General features: G+C 40.2%; 2 protein-coding genes across 2 annotated transcripts; both read left to right on the forward strand.

Annotated features, from left to right (window-relative positions):
• Window positions 1–766: 766 nt before the first annotated feature.
• On the forward strand, window positions 767–7,224 carry LOC115049091 (ectonucleoside triphosphate diphosphohydrolase 2-like). The gene is made up of 9 exons (XM_029511062.1): window positions 767–914; window positions 1,893–2,010; window positions 3,040–3,190; window positions 3,289–3,448; window positions 4,063–4,290; window positions 4,774–5,046; window positions 6,309–6,428; window positions 6,604–6,738; window positions 6,835–7,224. The coding sequence occupies exons 1-9, from the start codon at window positions 795–797 to the stop codon at window positions 7,039–7,041; spliced, it is 1,512 nt and encodes a 503-aa protein (XP_029366922.1). The 5' UTR covers window positions 767–794; the 3' UTR covers window positions 7,042–7,224.
• Window positions 7,225–11,295: 4,071 nt separating this feature from the next.
• Window positions 11,296–19,391, forward strand: nelfb (negative elongation factor complex member B). Its single transcript, XM_029511014.1, has 13 exons — window positions 11,296–11,533; window positions 12,079–12,239; window positions 12,329–12,428; window positions 13,083–13,313; window positions 13,398–13,583; window positions 13,696–13,808; window positions 13,891–13,993; window positions 15,657–15,752; window positions 15,891–16,033; window positions 16,152–16,258; window positions 16,972–17,113; window positions 17,377–17,485; window positions 18,942–19,391. The coding sequence occupies exons 1-13, from the start codon at window positions 11,432–11,434 to the stop codon at window positions 19,098–19,100; spliced, it is 1,752 nt and encodes a 583-aa protein (XP_029366874.1). The 5' UTR covers window positions 11,296–11,431; the 3' UTR covers window positions 19,101–19,391.
• The last annotated feature ends 1,169 nt before the right edge of the window (window positions 19,392–20,560 follow it).

The raw sequence follows: 20,560 nt of genomic DNA on the forward strand, positions 1-20,560 counted from the left end.
TACGTTTGGGATATTAACTCTTAATCACTGTGCACAAGCTGACTTTGTTCATTTACCAGTTGTTTCAAAAAGCTCCCTTCACTTCAGTACAAAAAACACTGAGTGTATTTTTTTCAGTTGGACGTGGTCCTACTGTATATTGTCACTTGGAATGGAGATTTGTTGCTTTATTGTTTAAATTATTTTGAGTTTCATAGTGTGGCACTATTTTGGTTTCTGCTCTTTTGATATATGCAGCTAGTATTTAACATCTGCATAAGTGTATGGATATTGAATTTAATAAATATATCAACCATTTCTTTTGTGTAAAATGTCATTTTATTTTCCTATGAGTAATTATGATAAGGGTTGTGTTAGCCAGATGAGGAGCATTCCCTATGAAGTTGTAGAAGGTGTGAGTCCTTCTGAACTATAGATGTATAAAGAAACGTTAAAGCAAACAGAAAGCAAAGCCGTACACTGTTTGCATAGGCTTACTTATAATTTCCATTTCTATTTCACGCTACTTTATGAAAAGTTTACTTCACGTTTGAGGGAAACAAAATTTTTACACATCTATCTGACAGCCTTAGCTACTCCTTACTTTCAAGAAGAAGATTTCAAAAAGTCGATCATATAGGAATATTTAATTATACCTATATGAATGAATTAAATACGGCGCATTGCTCTTAATTCAAGTTGCCATTAAAATGATTTGTCGGAAACTGAGGCCAGCCCCCAGCCGTGCACGCCCTTCTTGTGGGTTTGCTGTCAGTAAGAGCTGCCGACAGCATCCGAGCGCATCAGAGTCCGCAATGTCTCGCCTCAGTGTCGCTCAAATCATCCCCGGGGTTGTGCTGCTGCTTCTGTCGGCAGTCGGGATTCTGCTGCTGGTCCTTCCGAACAGAGATGTGCGGATTCCTCCTGAGAGCATGGTAATTAACGCAGTAAGACTTTTAGATGGAGTATCTGTCTTCAAATTTAAGATTAATAGGATTAGTATTAAGGATTAAGGATTAATAAGGATAAGTAATAAGGATTAATATTTTCTACTCTTTTGTGCAATTCGATGTTATTCTATTGTGTTTTTGTATTTCAGTTCGGGAGATCTGCACTTGCTCATTTATAGACCCGAGTATCATGTAAATACTGCCGAAGAAACAGAACTTTTTTGTGTTGTAGTCTTTATTCAGGGAGTCTCCCTTTAGTGAATATATTTGAAGAAGGTACATAAATGTTAGTCTTCCTTACGCTGCCCTTTGCTTAGACAATAGAACTTTATGCTTTGAAGTGGTCACTGAAAAAAGGGGCCGCACAAAGGAAGACAAAATCAACAGATGTTGAATGAATAAAAACACACCAGAATACATGACAATACAGCCAATGTGTGTTTGGAATGGAAGAGGTCATCTTAACCATATAAAGGCAAAAAATATGTAGCAACAGACAGAGCTGAGCTTCTTATATACTGCAGCCACATCCTGTGGCACAGTGGGTGAGCCAAGTGTACTCAAGTTGAACAAAGCACAAATAAGATGTAACCCACCTGCTGAATATATATTTCATTCAGTATTCCATAAAGCATTTCACATGTGTGATATTATGGAGCACTGAAACTGCCCAAAAAGCATTTAAAAATAAAAACACCTACATAAATTAATATATTGAACTTTAACAAATAAAAAGTGAACAAATGGGCAGATTGATACACAGTCAAGGCAATAAATAAAGGGAAATTAAAACATTTTAGGCCTCATTTTATCACTTCATTAAGGCCCAAATTGATTTGTACTAATATTTTTGATAAATAGCATATTTCAGGTTCTTAACAGCACCACGAATTAAAAATAGTTGGAAGCATTTTGTCTGTTCTGGTACCAAATTTGTCTGAGATTTCATGCTGTCTGTTGTAGTATGGAATCGTTCTGGATGCAGGCTCATCACACACTTCCCTGTACATCTACAAATGGCCAGCTGACAAGCAAAATGGCACCGGCATTGTTACCCAGCACAGCGAGTGTCATGCAAAAGGTGAGTCCCTGGGGCTTGGGTGGTTTTCAAGCCCAAGCATTTGATTTGTACAGCTAGTTGAGGATAACATGTAACATGGAAGGAATTACAGCCTGAGAGGTCTTGTTCAGGACAAAGGACCATAATATTTTCACAGAATTATGTTTTATGAAAGGAGAAGAAAAACAATAATGGTCTTAAATATATTGTGTTATATTATGTTTTGGCTCTATGTGCCCCAGTTTTGAGCCATACATCTCTGAAACGTGACATCACAATATGGTTTAATCTAACATGAGTAAAAAGTGGAGAAAAATGCCATCTATTTAATGTTTTCAGGTTAGAATAAATTTAGTACTAAGTATGGTGTAGGGTGCATGGGTGTGTGTGTATGCATGCACGTGTGTGAGTGATTAGTTGTCCTACATCAAATATTGATATGACACTTGCAAATCAATACTATATAGTAGCAACTACTATGGTAAGTAAGTTGGACTGGTCTGCCAAGAGAAAGGTTCCCCATCCAGTCACCCAGCAACTCCAGGTTTGACTCTTGGCTCTGATTAATTTATGTGTTGATTCATACTTATAAATATGATTAAGATCTGGCTCTCATTTAGACAAATGTCCAAATAAACACAGTTCCAAAGGGTTACCCTTGCCTTCTATATAAATACATTTTGAAGTTGTGTAATTTGGCTGAACTTACTGTGGAACCCATGGCCATAATGGCGGAAAGGGCACAAATACTTTCACTTCCACAAAGTAATCCTGTAAAAAAGTAACAATCAGAATATTTTATGCCATATCTTGTGCAATACCTTTGTTCTTAAATGTTCTACTGCCACTTCCTGACTAGAACTTCCATGCCATCTTAGTCACGGTCAGCTGTTCCTCTTTTCCTTCTGGTTTGTTTCCAGAGTTTCCTTGGATACTTCATCCAGAATCTTTATTTTGGAGGGTCAGTTGAACTTTAAGACGAGGAAGTTCAAGTACTGAGAAGTTCAGGAGGTCAGGTTTTAAGCAAAACCACTTTCACTGTCTGTTAAGGTGGAGGGATATCCAGTTATGCAGGTGTTCCTGGAGGAGCAGCAGAAAGTCTGAAGGCATGTCTGGATCAAGCTATGAAGGATATCCCTAAATCCAGACACCACCAAACTCTACTGTACCTGGGAGCTACTGCAGGCATGAGACTGTTGAAGTCAGTAGACCATTTTATTTCCTGCCTAATTAATTATGTGTTCATTTATTATATAAGATATTTTTTAGTTTCCCATATAACTTACAACTCTTTAACAGGATTGTCAATGCCACAGAGTCAGATCGGGTTCTGAAGGAAGTGGGAAACAAACTTCGGTCTTACCCGTTCAAATTAAAAGAGGCAACCATCCTAAGTGGAGCGGAGGAGGGGGCATATGGCTGGGTCACAGTCAATTACTTAAATGAAAACTTTGTAAAGGTAAGCTCTGATTTTTCTGGTTTTAAATACTGTCCCTTCTCTTTTCAACACAGGAGGCAATAGATGAGAAAACCCTAAAGCACTGATGGTTTGACTTGAACTAGTACAAGGTTAGAAGTAGCAGTAATGTCAGAACAGACTTAAAAGCTATAGATGTTCCAAACCTTTATCCTGAGGTCAGTCCCAATACAAAGACTGGCATTTTCTTACTGCCTCACATTTGGAAGTTTAAAGAGCATCCACGCAGCAAACAAAGAAAAAAAAAAGAAGTCGGATGACTTCTATTGTGTAAAATTAGTCATGCACCTGACCAACTGGGAGACAAGACAAGATGACTCCCTGTATAAGAAATTTAAATTGACACAGCAACACAAGAGTAAGAGCACATCGTAAAATTATGATAAGTAAGAAGAAAATCTAATAATAAATAGAAATAAGAAAAAATCTAAAATGAATATGATAGCATAGAAAGATTACATCCTGGTATACTTTGAAAGAGCGACAGTGCCACAGAGCTCCAGTGATTGTTTTTACCGAGCGATATATTTTAAAATGAATTTTGATCACTGAGTAACTATTGTCTTGACATGTCCTTTCTTTTCTTTTCTTCTCAGTATGGCTTTGTTGGGCACTGGGTGAATCCAGGCAAAAGGACAATCGGAGCTTTGGATTTAGGTGGGGCTTCTACTCAGATTACCTTTGAGACTTCGGAAAAGGTGGAGGATAGTCGTGAAATGAAGGAACTGAATCTTTATGGACAAGTTCACAGAGTGTACACCCATAGCTTCTTGTGCTATGGCCAGGACCAGTTCCTGAAGAAACTGATGGCTCATCTTATCAAGGTAAAACTGCGGCTGATGAGAAACATTGCAATCTTATGATTTCTGTTTCAGGATAGGGTCAGTGTTTTTGTGTTGAAGCAAGGAGTTGATGTCTCTATGACCATGCCCTAATAATTCAAAATATATCTAATCACACTTTGGCTTCAAAAGTTTGAGTTACATTTTTATGATAATAGCACAAAGTTTAAGTAATAGCACCTCCCAAACTGATTTCTCTGTGTGTAAGCATAGTATCCGGACTGAGGAGTGCTCTTCACACCCTAATTCAACCTGGTGAATACTGTTTGAACACATCCTGTGTACAGACACAAACTACTGAAGCTCCTGCTGCTCACACTACAATATTTGTGTAGACAAAATGACTCTTTAAATTTCCCTATAATCCTGCTTTATGCTTCTTAAGCACTGAAAAATTATCCAAATGTATCTTCGTTATTAATAACATTAAAAATCTCATATGATGTTATCATGCTCCTCTTCCAGACTCAAGGTGCGAAGCCCCTCATAGCTCACCCCTGCTACCCACGAAACTTTAGCATGTCTATCAAGCTGGGGGAAGATGTCTTTGATTCTCCATGTACTAAGAGCTTCAGACCAGCCCAGTTTGACCCCCAGATGTCAATAACAGTTCAGGGAACAGGAGATAACCACAACTGCTTCAGCATTGTACAAAAGATCTTCTCTTTTGACAACTGCTCTTACTCCAAGTGCTCCATCGATGGTGTCTTCCAACCCAATGTGAGAGGAAACTTTATGGTAAGTGAGCCTCTTAAACACAGGCAAACCGTGACAGGGACATTTCAAGATATAAATAAACTTGTATCTTTGTTGCATGAACCTGAAAGGTTTTGTTAAAGTGGTGCCCTACTACTCTTTTACACCCTTACTTCCTGAAGAATTGTTAATATGTCATGCCTTTTTTTTTGCCTGGACAGGTCACTAATCTATGCATTAGGGCTAATATAGACTCAATTGCAAATGTATACCTTTAGGCTACTTGAATTGACAGTTAAGATGTATGTTTTTGGACTGTGGGCGTAAGCAGGAATTAGCTCACACTGGGACAGTGAGCACATGCACAACAAGGCCTTCACTGGCTTGCAAATTCAAACTCAGAGCCTTCTGTGGTGGAAATCTGTGATGAACTGTATGGTGAGAAAGTTTAGAGGGTAACACTTTGTCAGATCTTGATGCTCATTTGGTTCACTCAAGCAAGTGTAAGCACACACAAAGTCATAGCAATAATTTGTGCAAACAAGTTTGAAATGTCAGTCTCAGACTGAGTAGAAGTGTACTGACCACTTTAAAGGACGTTGTTGTTCTGGACAACTAGGCGAGCTGGTTTGTTTTGAGCTGTCCTTGATAGCTCCATTCCCCCCTCCAAGGACAGACCATTAACTGCAGTCAGAGATAATATTTGAGTGTTAGTAAAGTCAAAGCAAGGCAATCAAACACTAGCAGAGAATGTTTTCTTGTTGTGGCGCAGCAGTACTTAACACAGTACCAGCTTGCCTTTTAGAACTTCTTCTCTGTGTCACTTCCCTACTTTAAGAGACTGCAGTTCCCTGAAATCAGGGACAAATTTTCTGTGCACAGGAAATGCCACAGATGAAAAGAAAGATTTCAACATGATTGCCACAGCCACTCTTTGTTCTGTAAGACAGTCAGTATAGGACTTGTCTTTTACTTTCTTGTTTGTTTGTTTCCCTGTGCTCATCTCAGGATAGTTTGAATATATTTGATGAGCCTTATTTAACAATAATTGTTGCCCAGTGCTATGAATTGTGATCAATTTAAAATCACCAGTCAATTTGAGACACAAATCTTTGGACTGTGAGAAGAACGTGGAGTCCTTCCTATAACTTGGAATCTAAAATATGGTTCGACTATAGCTTGTGTCCCCTGTGGGTTTGAATAAACAATAAATCACTCACAAGTCATCAGACAATGTAATATGACAAAATGTGATGGGGAACAGTGTGTACCTCTAGCTTAACTATATTTCCTCATCTCCACAGGCTTTTTCTGCCTATTTCTTTACTTACAGGTACATCAGCCAACTCAGTAACATCTCCATAACATCCATCAGTCAAATGGAGAAAGCACTTGAACTGGTTTGCAATATGACCATCTCTGAGGTACTCTCTGGGACACTGCCATCTCAACCTAACTCCCTAATTAAGACTCAAATCACCAACCAACAGTCAATTTTCATCTAAAAAAATCTGTAATTTGCTAATGAATTCTACAGATGTTTCTACAGGGACTGCAAATAAAATGAAAAACCCTAACCTACTCTATTTCTTCTCCCAGATGACCAAAAGGATCAAACAGCCAGAGAAATATATGAGGAGAGTCTGCGCTGTTTCTCATTACATTCAGTTCCTCTTAAAACAAGCCTATAAGTTCAATGACGCTTCCTTTCCTTCCATCTCTTTTCAGGAAAAGGTGAGGTGTGAAGGGATTAACTGAGATTTTTTTGTAATTTGATGGGATTTCAGTGTGTGTTGTGTTTAAACAAATCTCCTTTTGGGTTGTGTACAGGTAGGAGGAACATCTGTTGGCTGGGCTCTGGGATACATGCTGATACTGAGCAACATGGTACCAGCAGAGAGTTTTGCACTGACGAAGGCTCTGCCCGCAGGGCCCTGGGCTTGCATCCTCTTCCTTTTCATTGCCCTTCTCTTCATTGGAGTGGGGTACCTTCTGATAACCTACAAAAAGACACGAACCAAAGAGGGCATGGTCTGAGAACCTCTCACTTAAAATGTGTTCACAATGTGGTACAATGCTTTCGTTGCCATTTTTAACATATTTGTAGAACATTTCAGTTCTTTATATGCCTTTTCTAATCTCTATGCAAAAACCACAAACACTCTGTTTATGGAGACTGTGTAAAGCAAAATTAATGAATAAACCATATTTTTTTCCACAGACTTTTTAAATTAATCCTCTAGTAGATAGTTTAGTCCCACTGAAATAAACTTCTGTTTTGTAAGAAAGAATTGTTATGCTTGATAATATTCATATTGTTCGAAAGTATTATGATTATTATTTGACACTAAAAAGCAGATTTTGCATGTTCTCCATGTCATGGTAACCCAACATCATGTTTGGGTTAACTGGTGACTCTAAACTGTCCGTAAGTCTGAGTGTGAGTGTGAGTGGTTGTTTGTCTCTGTCTGTCTCTGTGTGTTGGCCCTGTGATGGACTGGCGACCTGTACAGGGAATACCCCACCCTCTCCCAGTGTGAGCTGGGATTGGCTCCAGCACCCCCAGTACCAGGAAACGATTAAGTGGTAGAAGATGAATGAATTAATGAATGAGTGAATTAAACAAAAGGCTACACATAGTACATAAAATGATAAATCTCAGCCTACAGTTCATTCAATTTAGCCAAAACACAGTAACTGCTGATATAAATATGAACATGAGGGATATTGAGGGTTAAGTAGCTATTGAATGGTGTACTGTAGGTTTTTTGATTTAAATGAGAGGAGACATGAAGTAGTTGTTGGGTTTAACAGTTGGGTTTTATAAATGATTATAATGAGAGCACAATGAAGAATATGGTATGAGTCATTTGTATAAAAAAAAAAGTGGTGCCTCGTATGATTTTATTAGTTTTTTTTCAGACAAAATTCTCACGATCAGAGAAAGAATTTATCAGCTCTTGCCTACGTTAGATAAAAATCCCCTTCTGAAGACGGCAACTGCTGAATCAGCTGCGGCACCTCTTTTACATCTGGAATCATTCTCACCTCTAAATCTCTCAGAGCTAGCTTCCATAGTTTCATCATCCAGACCGTCAACCTGTCTATTAGACCCAGTACCAACTAGCCTCTTTAAAGAGATCTTTTATGTAATTGAGCCGTTCATTCTAGATTTGGTTAATCTGACTTTATTTCTGGGTTATGTACCTCAGGCACTTAAGACTGCGGTCATCAAACCCCAGCTTAAAAAGCCTAATCTTGATCCAGATGTTTTGGCAAACTATAGACCCATATCGAACCTTCCATTTATTTCTAAAATCATTGAGAAAGCTGTAGCAAAACAATTACACAAGCATCTGGATGGGAACAGTTTGTTTGAAGAGTTTCAGTCAGGATTTAGAGCCCATCATAGCACAGAAACAGCGCTGTTTAAAGTCTCCAATGACATTCTAAAGGCCTCAGACAATGGATCAGCCTCCATACTTCTCCTTCTAGATCTTAGTGCTGCATTCGACACCATAGATCATAATATTTTACTACAGAGACTGGAACATGAAATCCTACTTATCAGATAGACATCAGTTTGTTCATGTAAACAACAGCTCCTCCTCATGTACTGTAGTCAGTCATAGAGTCCCGCAGGGTTCGGTACTTGGACCAATCCTCTTTACGCTTTATCTGCTTCCTCTAGGCAACATTATCAGGAAACACAGCATCAATTTCCACTGCTACGCAGACGATACTCAGCTGTACCTATCAATGAAGCCAAATGAAGTCAGTCAGATAGTCAGACTGCAGGCATGTCTTGAAGACATAAAAGTCTGGATGACTGGAATTTTTTTACTTCTCAACTCTGACAAAACAGAAGTTATTGTACTCGGTCCTAAGCACCTCAGAAAAATACTATCTAATCATCTCATCAGTTTGGACGGCATTACTTTGGCCTCCAGCTCCACTGTAAGAAACCTTGGAGTAATTTGTGACCAGGACATGTCCTTTGTCCCTCACATAAAACAAGTTAGTCGGGCAGCTTTCTTCCACCTGAGAAACATTAGGAAAATCAGAAACATCCTTTCTCAGGATGATGCAGAAAAAATAGTCCATGCATTTGTAACTTCTAGGCTGGACTACTGTAACTCATTACTATCTGGATGTCCAAACAAATGTCTAAAAGGCCTTCAGTTAATTCAGAACGCTGCTGCACGAATATTAACAGGAACTAGGAAAAGAGATCACATCTCTCCCGTGTTAGCTGCTCTTCATTGGCTGCCAGTAAAATATAGAGTATAATTCAAAATCCTTCTTTTAACGTATAAAGCTCTTAATGGCCAAGCTCCATCATATCTCAGAGAGCTCATAGTTCCTTACTGTCCTAGCAGGCCACTCCGCTCTCTAGATGGAGGTTTACTTGTGGTTCCTAGAGTCTCCAAGAGTAAATCTGGAGGCAGATTGTTCAGTTATCAGGCTCCTCTTCTATGGAACCAACTCCCAGCATCGGTCCGGGGGGCGGACTCTTTAGTAACTTTCAAGACCAGGCTTAAAACTTTCCTGTATGACAAAGCGTACAGTTAAAAAGTCCTCTACTCTTTAGGTATGCTGCTATAGGCCTAGGCTGCTGGGGGAAGGACTGAGCTTCTCTCCCTCCAATGCCTGCCTGCCTGTCTCTCTCTCTCTCTCTCTCTCTCTCTCTCTCTCTCTCTCTCTCTCTCTCTCTCTCTCTCTCTCGCTCTCTGTCTCTCCCTGTCACCCTCTCTCCCTCTTTCTCTCTAACTCCCTCCTTGCATGCGCTGATAAAAACCAAAACAAAACAAAACAGTTTCACCCAGTTCTAAGCATTTATACTGCATTTACTAACCATGTTCTGCCAAAGTCTCTGTCTCTCCCAGTTCCTCTCCTCTCTCTCCCTGTCCTCATCCTGCAGGTGGTGACTCATCTCCATCCCATGTTCCTGCAACACCTGCTGGTCCCATATTTCATGAATTCTGTATTACAGCTCAACTCCATGAACTTCATGCAACAACATGTTCCTGCCTACACCCCCCCCCTCCAATGCCTGCCTGCCTGTCTCTCTCTCTCTCTCTCTCTCTCTCTCAACCCAACTGGTCGAGGCAGATGGCCGCCCCCCCTGAGCCTGGTTCTGCTCGAGGTTTCTGCCTCTTAAAGGAAGTTTTTCCTTGCCACTGTTGCCAAGTGCTTGCTCATCGGGGGATCTGTTGGGTCTCTTTAAATAAATTTATATAGAGTTTGGTCTAGACCTGCTCTATATGTAAAGTGCCTTGATGTAACTTTGTTATGATTTGGCGCTATACAAATAAATCTGATTTGATTTTGATTTGATTTGGTATGTCTGGGAGAACACAGACAGTTTTCAATTGTATACCTCACCTCAGAATTGGGAACCTCAATTGAGTTTACATTTTTTAATGATGGTCAAACAAAACGTATTTGAATGAATCAGTGAGAGTTATCTGAATACTGTATAGCATGGCATCTAACTTCTCCATGAAAAGTGGTTTATACTGGATTCCATCAATGAAGGTCATGTTTAGCATATTATTCCTCACCCATTAGTTAAAAAACTTGTACAGTAAAGGTTAAAATATTTTATGGCACAAACCCTTCATTGACAAGCTTTATACTGCAATTGAATTTGTAGTCACGTATAATCTGTCAAATATCATCATCATTGATGAAATCAATTCAATTTCAGACAGGAGGGCAACAAGAGGGCTGCTGCGAGCTCTTTGGGCAAGTCGAGAAGTGGATTTTTTTTCTTCTTTTGCTGTTTTTGAGTAAGTGAAACTAGGTGAGGTTTTTGAAGTTGAAATTCAGATTTATTTCTAAAGCACATTTAAAAGCGGTTGGATTAAGCTGATTCATTAAATTAAGTCACATTTGCTTTAGAAGGGGTGGGAGGGTTAATAGATACTATCATCAGGAAAATTTCAGATGTAATTATACTGTATTGATGAGCATCAGGGATACTTCTGAAATTAGAACAAGTGTACATTTAAATGTATTTATAAGTGATGTCTGTTTGGCCTGGGTCAGGCAGCTCCAGGCGGAAACGGGGAGGACAAAGCACCAGAATCTCTCCCAGACCTTTTCAGAATCTTCTTCATATAATTCCTTAAGCTTATGACGTTTCCTAGTAAGGTTGAGGGGAATGTTTACCTAAGAAGATTTTTTTTTGGTTTACTTACTTTTTAACTGCAGTCCCAGAGCGAAGGGCGGTACTGAATTCGCACTTGGTGTTTCCGTCGGACTGTTTACAGCGTTGCAATACAGGAAGTCTCTTTTGACAGCAAAAAGCGTAACGCATCAGTGAGGTTCGTGCAAAGCGGTTCCGTAAACGGCTGTAAGTCTACACGTTGACTTTTATTTTCCAAACAGTGTTCCTCCTATTGATGATTAAACCGAACCGAAAATGTTCGCGGGGCTTCCAGAGCTCGGAATATCCAACGGCGAGGATCTGAAAGAAACTCTCACCAACTGCACTGAACCCCTGAAAGCCATTGATCAGTTTCAGGTAAGGATGCGTTAAGACAAATGTGAAAAAAGCTTCTGTGGAAGTTACCGACGGTTACACCATACATCGTCTTACAGTCTCTGCCCGCGTCTCTTTAATGTTTCTATGGAACATGTGCACATTAGTGTGCAACAAGTTTCCGAAAGTCCGAAACTGCAGATATATTTGGGAAACGGCGTGTGTGCCTACATCCTCCACTGCAGTGGTGGTGGCTGGCGCAGGTAAGGGGACGAGGAATGAAGCCGCTTGCATCTGTCTTTTGCACCAAGCTGAAGTGGACTTCCTGCTCGACGCTAAGAAGAGCTTGAGCCACTGAAGCGAGAACCCGCTCAGATTTAAATCGCCTACAGAGCGATCGAGGACACATGGGCTCAGAATGAGACAGTGATCTCAGTGTAGTTGTGTCAGAAGCGCCAAAACATGTCGTGAAAAGTTGTGGGTTTGAGGCCTTTGTTTATTGGTTTGTGTAATCCTTTTGCTTACCTTTTGTAAACAGATGTAGCCAGATGTCATTCCTAATTAGTTTTTCATGTATTATACTGCAGATGGAAAATGGCATCCTGCTGCCAACGCTCCAGTCTGCTCTTCCCTTCCTCGACCTCCACGGAACGCCGCGGCTGGAGTTCCACCAGTCTGTCTTTGATGAGCTTCGAGAAAAGCTAATGGAACGGGTCGCTATCATTGCTGAGGGCAAGGAAGAGGACAGGTGTGCCACTTGCTGAATTTGAATTGAAGTTACATTTTCTAAAGAGACGACCTTTAGTGCCAATGTGTTTTGTTTGGTTCTACTTGTAGATACGGGAAGCTTGAAGAGCTTCTGGAGAAGAGCTTTCCACTGGTCAAAATGCCATCCATTCAGCCTGTCGTGATGCAGGTGCTGAAGCATCTCCCCAAGGTCAGTACTTGTATAGTTACGTCTTCCCTTTTGAAGACATGACCCTCAACCTTTTGCTGCCATCTTCTCCAGACTGTACTAATCTTATTTGCTTGTGTACCAGTTCCTACCACATTTTCACTTTCATTCAACTCTTCATGAATATGCTTGGATAGAGCACTCTCCAACCAGCCATCCCTTTCAGTGATGACCTAATGTGTCTTACCCTCTTTCTGGAAACCCTAAATGATCAGCAGTCCTCCTCACGATTGCATGTGCTGAATTAGGCTGTACTGTATGAATGGTAAACTCACCAAATTCCAAATAAAATAAGGTATTGGATTTTAGATTTTCACGAGCTATAAGCCATAATCATTAAAATTATATTAAAAATAGGCTTAAAGTATTTCACTATGTGTGATGAATATAGAATATATTAAGGCTTCATTTTTTGAATACTTACCTTTCCATTCTGTTTTAACTTGATTAACAATCTGTGGTGCTGCGGTCATTTTTTGGTTAATGTAGTCTATGAACTTGTGTCCAGTCACTGTAAATACAGTACAATGCCACTGCATTGTCAGACTCACTGGGATGCATGGCTGACCTGCCAGTTGTTAAAGTGATATAGCAAATAACTCACCTTTGAGTTTAACCCTTCTTTATCACATGAAGGTGCCAGAGAAGAAGCTGAAAATGGTCATGGCTGATAAGGAGCTGTACAAGGTGTGTGCGGTGGAGGTGAAAAGGCAAATATGGCAGGACAACCAGGCTCTGTTTGGAGATGAGGTGTCACCCCTGCTAAAGCAGTACATTGTTGAGAAGGAAGCCGCTCTTTTCAGCAGTGACCTCTCCATTCTGCACAATTTCTTCAGCCCTTCTCCTAAAACACGACGCCAAGGCGAGGTAAGTGACAGCCATCAGATTCCTAAGACACCAAAGAGAAGGATTCCCAGTGTTGGCTGTGGTTAACTGCTCTGTGCACTGCAGGTGGTCCTAAAATTGACTCAGATGATTGGAAAGAACGTGAAGTTGTACGACATGGTGCTGCAGTTTCTAAGAACACTCTTCTTGCGAACACGAAATGTCCACTATTGTACACTGAGAGCAGAGCTGCTGATGTCTCTGCACGACTTGGACATCAGCGAGATCTGTTCTGTAGACCCCTGCCATAAGGTGAGATAACACAAACACCCTATTCCAGAAAAGGCCCCAAATGTGTATCTCCCATGTTACATCTATATCTTACATGGTTTCCTCTTGTGTGTCAATTGTATTTCTGTCACAGTTCACTTGGTGCTTAGATGCCTGCATCCGTGAGAAGTTTGTGGATGGAAAGCGCGCGCGAGAGCTGCAAGGCTTCCTGGATGGTGTGAAGAAAGGACAGGAGCAAGTCCTTGGGTAACTCAAGGGGAAGTCTAAAGTTTATGAACAGAGCTTTGCATCGCTGACAAATGCATGAGTTAATTTCTGGGCCTTTCAGGGACCTGTCAATGATCCTCTGTGACCCGTTTGCCTGTAACACCCTGGTCCTGAGTATCATGAGAAACCTGCAGGAACTACTGAGTCAGGAAGCTTTACCCAGGGTGAGCATACAGCACACTCCACACGATGTTGGTATTCTAGTGATTCACAATGGGGGGTGGTGATGTGCCAAGATCAAGCCAGCAGAAAATAACTGCCAACCCCAAAGTGCCATATTCTAAGTCTTACTTTTTTTCTTTTTTTTTTGATCTGAAGTGTTATCACATTTAAGAACCAAAAACCATCTCTGAGAAAGTCTGAGTTTCTCTGCCCGTTGTTGTGTGTAACTTTTTAGTTTTCCTTTTCTAGTCCAATAGCGTAAGTAATATCTTAGGTTAACCAAATGAACAGTGGCGCCAGGTGGCTGTGGTTAGCTCCAAAAAATGCACACTCTCTGTATTTCTCTGCGAACTAAGCAATTATATTTAAGATATTTACTCACAGTACTGTATTTTTCGCACTATAAGGCGCACTTAAAATCCTTAAATTTGCTCAAATATCAGCATTGCGCCTTATGTATGAATTCTTGTTGTGCTTACTGACCTCGAACCAATGTTATGTGGTACACTGCACTCAAAAATCTGTCAAAATGTTTTAGTGCGACTTTAGTAAGCAACGAAGCCGCTCGGCTTGATGGATTGTCGGCCTATTCCCAGCTGACACAGGGACGTTGTGTTAACGTTGGTCCTTGGTTGGATATGGGTTGGTATGGGTTGCAACGTCAGACAACGTTAGATAACTAATTATGTAGTGCTTGCAAGCAACCATCCAAAGTTTGGTCAATGTTACCTTACTATAATTAGACGTCAAGCCAATGTTAGGTTTTTAACGTAAACCCAATTTTCAAATCCATATCATAATTCAATTGTAATCAAATGTTGGGATACATCGTTGTTCCAACGTCACACTAACTTCAGGTGTTTGTTATCGCTGGCAGCGATAAACCAATCAGAGAACAGTACGCAGTACGCTTACCTCCACCACTTTTTGTAATACCAGTATGTACTGTGCTTCAAAAAAATATTACCGCACATTAAAATCTGAGTGTATTTGTTACAACTGAACAATATTTTGTTTCGCTTTATATATGTTTTATCTTGCGCCTTATGTATAAAAATAGACCCGTTCATTGACATAGAGCCTTATAATGCAGTGCGCCTTATGGTCTGCAAAATATGGTATTAACAAGAACCAAGGCCTGTTTTATAATTCAAAAAAGACATGGACATTTCCTATTTGAATATATGGGACCTGTAAGAGCTGCTTTCAGGTTACTGAGAGCAGCTAATAGAAATACGCAACTAGTGTATTTTATTTTACAAGAACCCCACCAAAATCTAATAGAAGATTATCTGTAAAATGCAATATTTACATCAGTTTTTGTAAATTGAATTTGAATTTGGCTGGCAAATTAGTTGGTTGCTGCAGTACTGCTGAGTAACGCTTGATTATTCTGCATAACTTTCCAATTAAGTTAAACACAGTTGCAATATTTTGTTATAGCCAATGTGTTTCTACAGTCTGAGATGCAGTTTTCTGTGTTGATTGACTTTTTTTTTATCTTTCTATGCTTTATGACATCAGTGCTGTTCTGTTGTGTCAGTGGACTGCTGCGTTACTTTGATTTCTGAAAGACAAACTGCTGTTCCTTCAATGTATTGGCACTTCCTCACACACTCCAGTGTATTAACAGAATTTCAAGTCTTGCTGTCTGTGTCTGAACAGGACAGTTCAGACCTGATGCTGCTGCTGAGGATGCTTTCACTGGGTCAAGGAGCGTGGGACATGATTGATAGCCAGGTCTTTAAAGAACCTCGTTTGGTATGTACAACTTGACAAGAAAATTCATCAAATCCTTGCTGAAAAAAAAAAAAGCCCCATTTGTATGTGCAAGATTCAGAATTGAATTGCACACTCATGCAAGTCTTGCAAGTCATCTTCTCATTCACCCACCCTCAGGATTTGGAGGTTGTGACACGCTTCCTGCCCGCCATGATGTCTGTGGTTGTTGATGATCACACCTTCACTGTAGAACAGAAGCTTCCAAGTGAGGAGAAGAGCTCGCTGACGTACCCCACTACCTTGCCTGATGCTTTCAACAGGTAACAGACTGCAGACCTGATGACAACTTTATAAAAAGTATCACCACAGTCCCATTTGTTAGGACCTCTGGCAGGAGGTCAAGATCATCATCATTATGTGGTTCCACCTTTTCCGCAGGTATCTGCAGGAGAACAGAGTGGCCTGTGAAATGGGTCTGTACTATGTACTCCATATTGCCAAACTAAGGAACAAGAATGCCTTACAGAGGTTGCTTCCTGCTCTGGGTGAGTTTCATTTTCTTGACCAAACTGTTCTTAAGAGGCATTTACAGTTTCAGGTTTTTTTTTTTTTTTCATTGCCATGTTTTTTTAGGGTTCCCAGTTTGTATATTTTTGACATTTCATAGAAAATGTGGTAATATCACTGGTGTAAACGCCAACCTGACCCCTAATTTTTATTTAGTCTTACTTGTTTGAGTTCAGTCTAGATTTCATCAGCGAGTTAATTAGGTTTTTGGGTGTTTTTGGCAGCAAGGGGCTGCTGGCCTCAAACCCAGGTTGTTGCAGTTAGGACTATGTGGTATGTGGGCTAGCCACACATAGCCACAAAAACACAAAGGAAGTACGGCGCTGCTTCGTCTGAGAGCGATCTCTCCTTTAAATAGGCCATAGTGTACAGGGCCATGGGCTACAGTACTGTACATGAATTCAATTACATTTTAGGATCATATGCATTTTTTATTCCTTAACATCTTGAGTGTAGAGAGTTATATGAGGTAAGCAAAAAGGCTTTGTTTTCCAACAGTGTCCAGTGACCCAGTTAATAATCTATCCTTTTTTTATTTTTTTGTTTTTATTTGTTTTATTTTTGTCATCAAAGGTTCTGTCAAGTTCCTTTGCTAGAAGAATAACACCAATTATAAAAAAAATAATAATAATAAATAAAAATACACAAGCTGGAAGAAAATACAACTTTGATCTCTGCTTTTAACCACCAGTGGAGACCTACAATGACATGGCTTTTGGCGACATCTTCCTGCACTTGCTGACCGGACACCTCACGCTGCTCTCTGATGAGTTCGGATCAGAAGACTTTTGTTCTGTTGTCTTTGACGGCTTCCTCCTCACGTCTTTCTCTAGGTGGGTTGATTCAGTAGTATGTTTCCAAACCAACAGTTTGTACAGCTGACCACACCACCATCACTCCAAAACACTTAGTGGGCACACACATACAGTTGCCCCTGACTTAAACAAGGGATTGATAACGAGTTTCATGTAAATATAATGCTGCTACATAGTTTCAGCGCTCCTAGAAAGCTTTTTGTATTTCCCTTGTTATATTGAGCGCAAACGTCTCCACTGTGGCTCTTCACAGCTTTTGTCTCTGTCTGAATGTTTTCCAGTAAAGAGAATGTTCACAGACATGCCCTGCGAATGCTGCTGCATCTACAGCACAAAGTGCTGCCGTCATACATGGAAACCTTAACGAAAACTCTGGAACCTCCAAAACAGGTTGGCTGCACTTCCACTTGTTGCTTGTTCTTTGAAAGACAGAGAATTTGTAGGTGTGTGTGTGTGGTTGGGAGTGGGGGTGGGGAGCGGAGGAGGTTAACTGTAACTGTGGATAATGTAACTCAAAATAATGGTCTTCTCTAGGTCATTCTCTTCTTCACGAAATATAACAAGCTGCCTTTTCGTAGTTCCAGTGTGGAACAATTGTCAGTTAGGTTCAGGAAAACATCATCTTTTCACAGTGTAGGTTTTTGACAAAATGTCATGGTGTTTGTCATTTGTTTTAAATAGATTCAAGGTTTATTGCCATTCTGAAAATGGGGAACATGAAAGGTATCGAAATAAGTCACTAAGTCAAGACAGTAAAGAAACTGCTTCATCAAAAAAGGGAAAAATAAACATCAATAAGAATATTTAGGAAAATAAAAAAAAAAAAGCAAAGCAGGGATAGAGTAATGTAATATAAATTGCTGTTAATGTTGATGAACATAAATGTAAATATTAAAATATTATCACATGGAAGCATCCATCATGCACATATCAGTTGTTGCATTTTCAGAGTGTTTTGTGGTTGTGTGAAGCAGTTGGAAGAAGTTGTTTCTCACCCTGGCTGTTGTTGTCCTGATGCTGTGCAGTCTTCTTCCTGAGACGAGAGGGTAGGGAATTCCCTGAGCAGGATAAGATGATGCTGGCAGCCCCCTTCCTGCATTTGTTGAATTAGATGTCCCCTAAATGTTGGTACATTTGTACAGAGTGTACAGCGGGGTCCTCAGACCACATTCCTCAGGGGAGACAGTGTTGAGTGTGATGGATGCAAGTGATGATGTGGATTTTGACAGACTGTCTTCTGTTCATCAACAAATCCACAATGCAGGTCTATAGCAATGGAGTCAGCCCAAGTTTGCCCAAGAGGATTTTGACATGAGTCGCATCTCTCTTTTCTAGCTCTATTAATGTGTGTTAGTTGTGCCATCATCAGTGTTTTTTTTTTTTTGGCAAGGTGAAAGTGCAAGGTCACTTTGACCTCATTAAAAACACTGACTGCCAACCTCTAATCGCTTCATATCTGAGACCCCTCCTCTCAGAGCATTCCTGAGATAGGGACAGATCTAAGACATAAACCCTTCAAAAACAGCTGTCATCAGCGCAGAGGCATACAGAACTTTTTTGATGCACGGAAACAGTGCAAAACACACAGCAAAGCAATTTGATGTGTGGTATTTCTTGTATTTAAAAAATCCACATCATCAGTTTTTATGCTGAAGAGGTAGTCCCTATGAAAACTGTTAACAGTGTGACAATGGATGCCAGATTCATGCTGTAGGCTAAAGCCCATATAGCCTCCTCCCTTCCCAGGATAGCACTGACTGCTGCTATAAAACACATCTGTTGCAAAATAAGCTAGCTAATGCTATACCTCCATGTAATGACACACGGTGTGATGCTGTTACCACAGTGCAGTGAGCCGGTGAAGGAGCTCTACACCCAGTTGATGGAGAAGTTGGAGGCACAGAAGAAGAGCCCTCCACCACCAGATGAAACTCCCTCCCTGGATCTAGGGCTGCACCCAGTGACTGTCCCTACTACCGCCTCCACACCGACCACGCCTATCTGAGTGGGGAATAAAACTGTCATAGTCAGTGATTAACTGTAAATAAATATATTTTTTTGTTTGTCATTTTTTGGGGGGTGGGGAGTTGTAGTTTCTTTAAATGTTAGTCTCAGAGAAGGTTTTCAGATTCTGATAATACCAGTGGCCAGATGTTTTCTTGAAGGGGGGAGTCATGACTTTTCTAAACTTTATGCTCCAGCATTACTGTCCAAATATACAGAACTTTCATACATATCAGTATGTTACATTTGAACTATGTCAGTAGTGCAGGAAACATGTAAATAAATGACTATTAGAAATACAAAGTGGTGTTACTGTATTGTATTACTATTATTTTCTCCCTTTGCTCTGAAACAGCCTAAATTCTTCATGTAATGGTACACACTGACCAAATTACCAAAATACACCCCATCACTGCTCCTTTGATCCATTCCTTATCTTGACTGCTTGATCCATGCAGGATCAGTGGAGGCAGGTATCCCCTGGAGAGGGTGGCACATACAGACAACCCTCCACACCATGGGCAATTTAAAACTTAACAAATAAACCTGAATGCCAGTCTTGACTGGAAGGAAGCAGTTGACAGATGGAACCCACACATTGAGAACATGCCAACCACACAGAAAGACCTCAGGTTTAAACCCTCACCCTTCTTGCTGTACAGTGACAGTGATAACCACTGTGCTATGGTAATCCAGGAAAAATAAACGATTCCCTTGTTTTATTTGGGATGTCAAGGAACTGCTTCAAGAACCCCTAGAAGTCACAGGCCCCACTAAAAATCTCTGATGATCTCTGACCTGGAGTTCCTGATTTGTGTGTGCAACATGCAAATTTAAAGTGCTGCTTGGTTGATTGCATGAATCAGCAGGTATGATAAGATAAGGCATTCTTAATGAAGTACTTGATGAGTGAATAATGTGATTTTTTATTTATTTATTTATTTATTTTTTGGTGTGTGTGTTTGATTGATGACATAATCGGGGTTATAGTCCTAGACTTGATACAGAATCTGAAGCCATCAAAAAAGCCAACTGGCCAAAGTCTCTGGTGGTGAGCAGAGGCTGTAATGATCATAGCACCCTAGAGTTTGAGGTGACAGCTTGTAAGATTTAGTACTCTGAGAGAGAGAGAAGTCATGAGATTATAAAAAAAAAGTTGCTGAACAAATGTTTTTGGTATTCAGGTGTCAGAATGGTGTTTATTTCATGCCAGTTTTATATTTCACCTGATGCTGTTATCAGAGAGAATTGTGTCGAGAATTGAAGCACAAGAGTCAATCAGTAAGTCACCTAAGAATGGATCCATGAGAAACGTCTTTGTCTCGTAGTAGATTGGCTTGATGTTGCTCAGAGATCACGGAAAAGAAAAGTTTCCTGTTTAACAAAGTCTAAAGTGGTAATCTAAAGATTTTTAGGAGCAGATTTATAAGTAAATGATGAAAACTGTCACCTCGCCTCACA

The sequence above is a fragment of the Echeneis naucrates genome, chromosome 9 (genome assembly GCF_900963305.1).
Source record: "Echeneis naucrates chromosome 9, fEcheNa1.1, whole genome shotgun sequence".
Classification (NCBI taxonomy): domain Eukaryota; kingdom Metazoa; phylum Chordata; class Actinopteri; order Carangiformes; family Echeneidae; genus Echeneis; species Echeneis naucrates.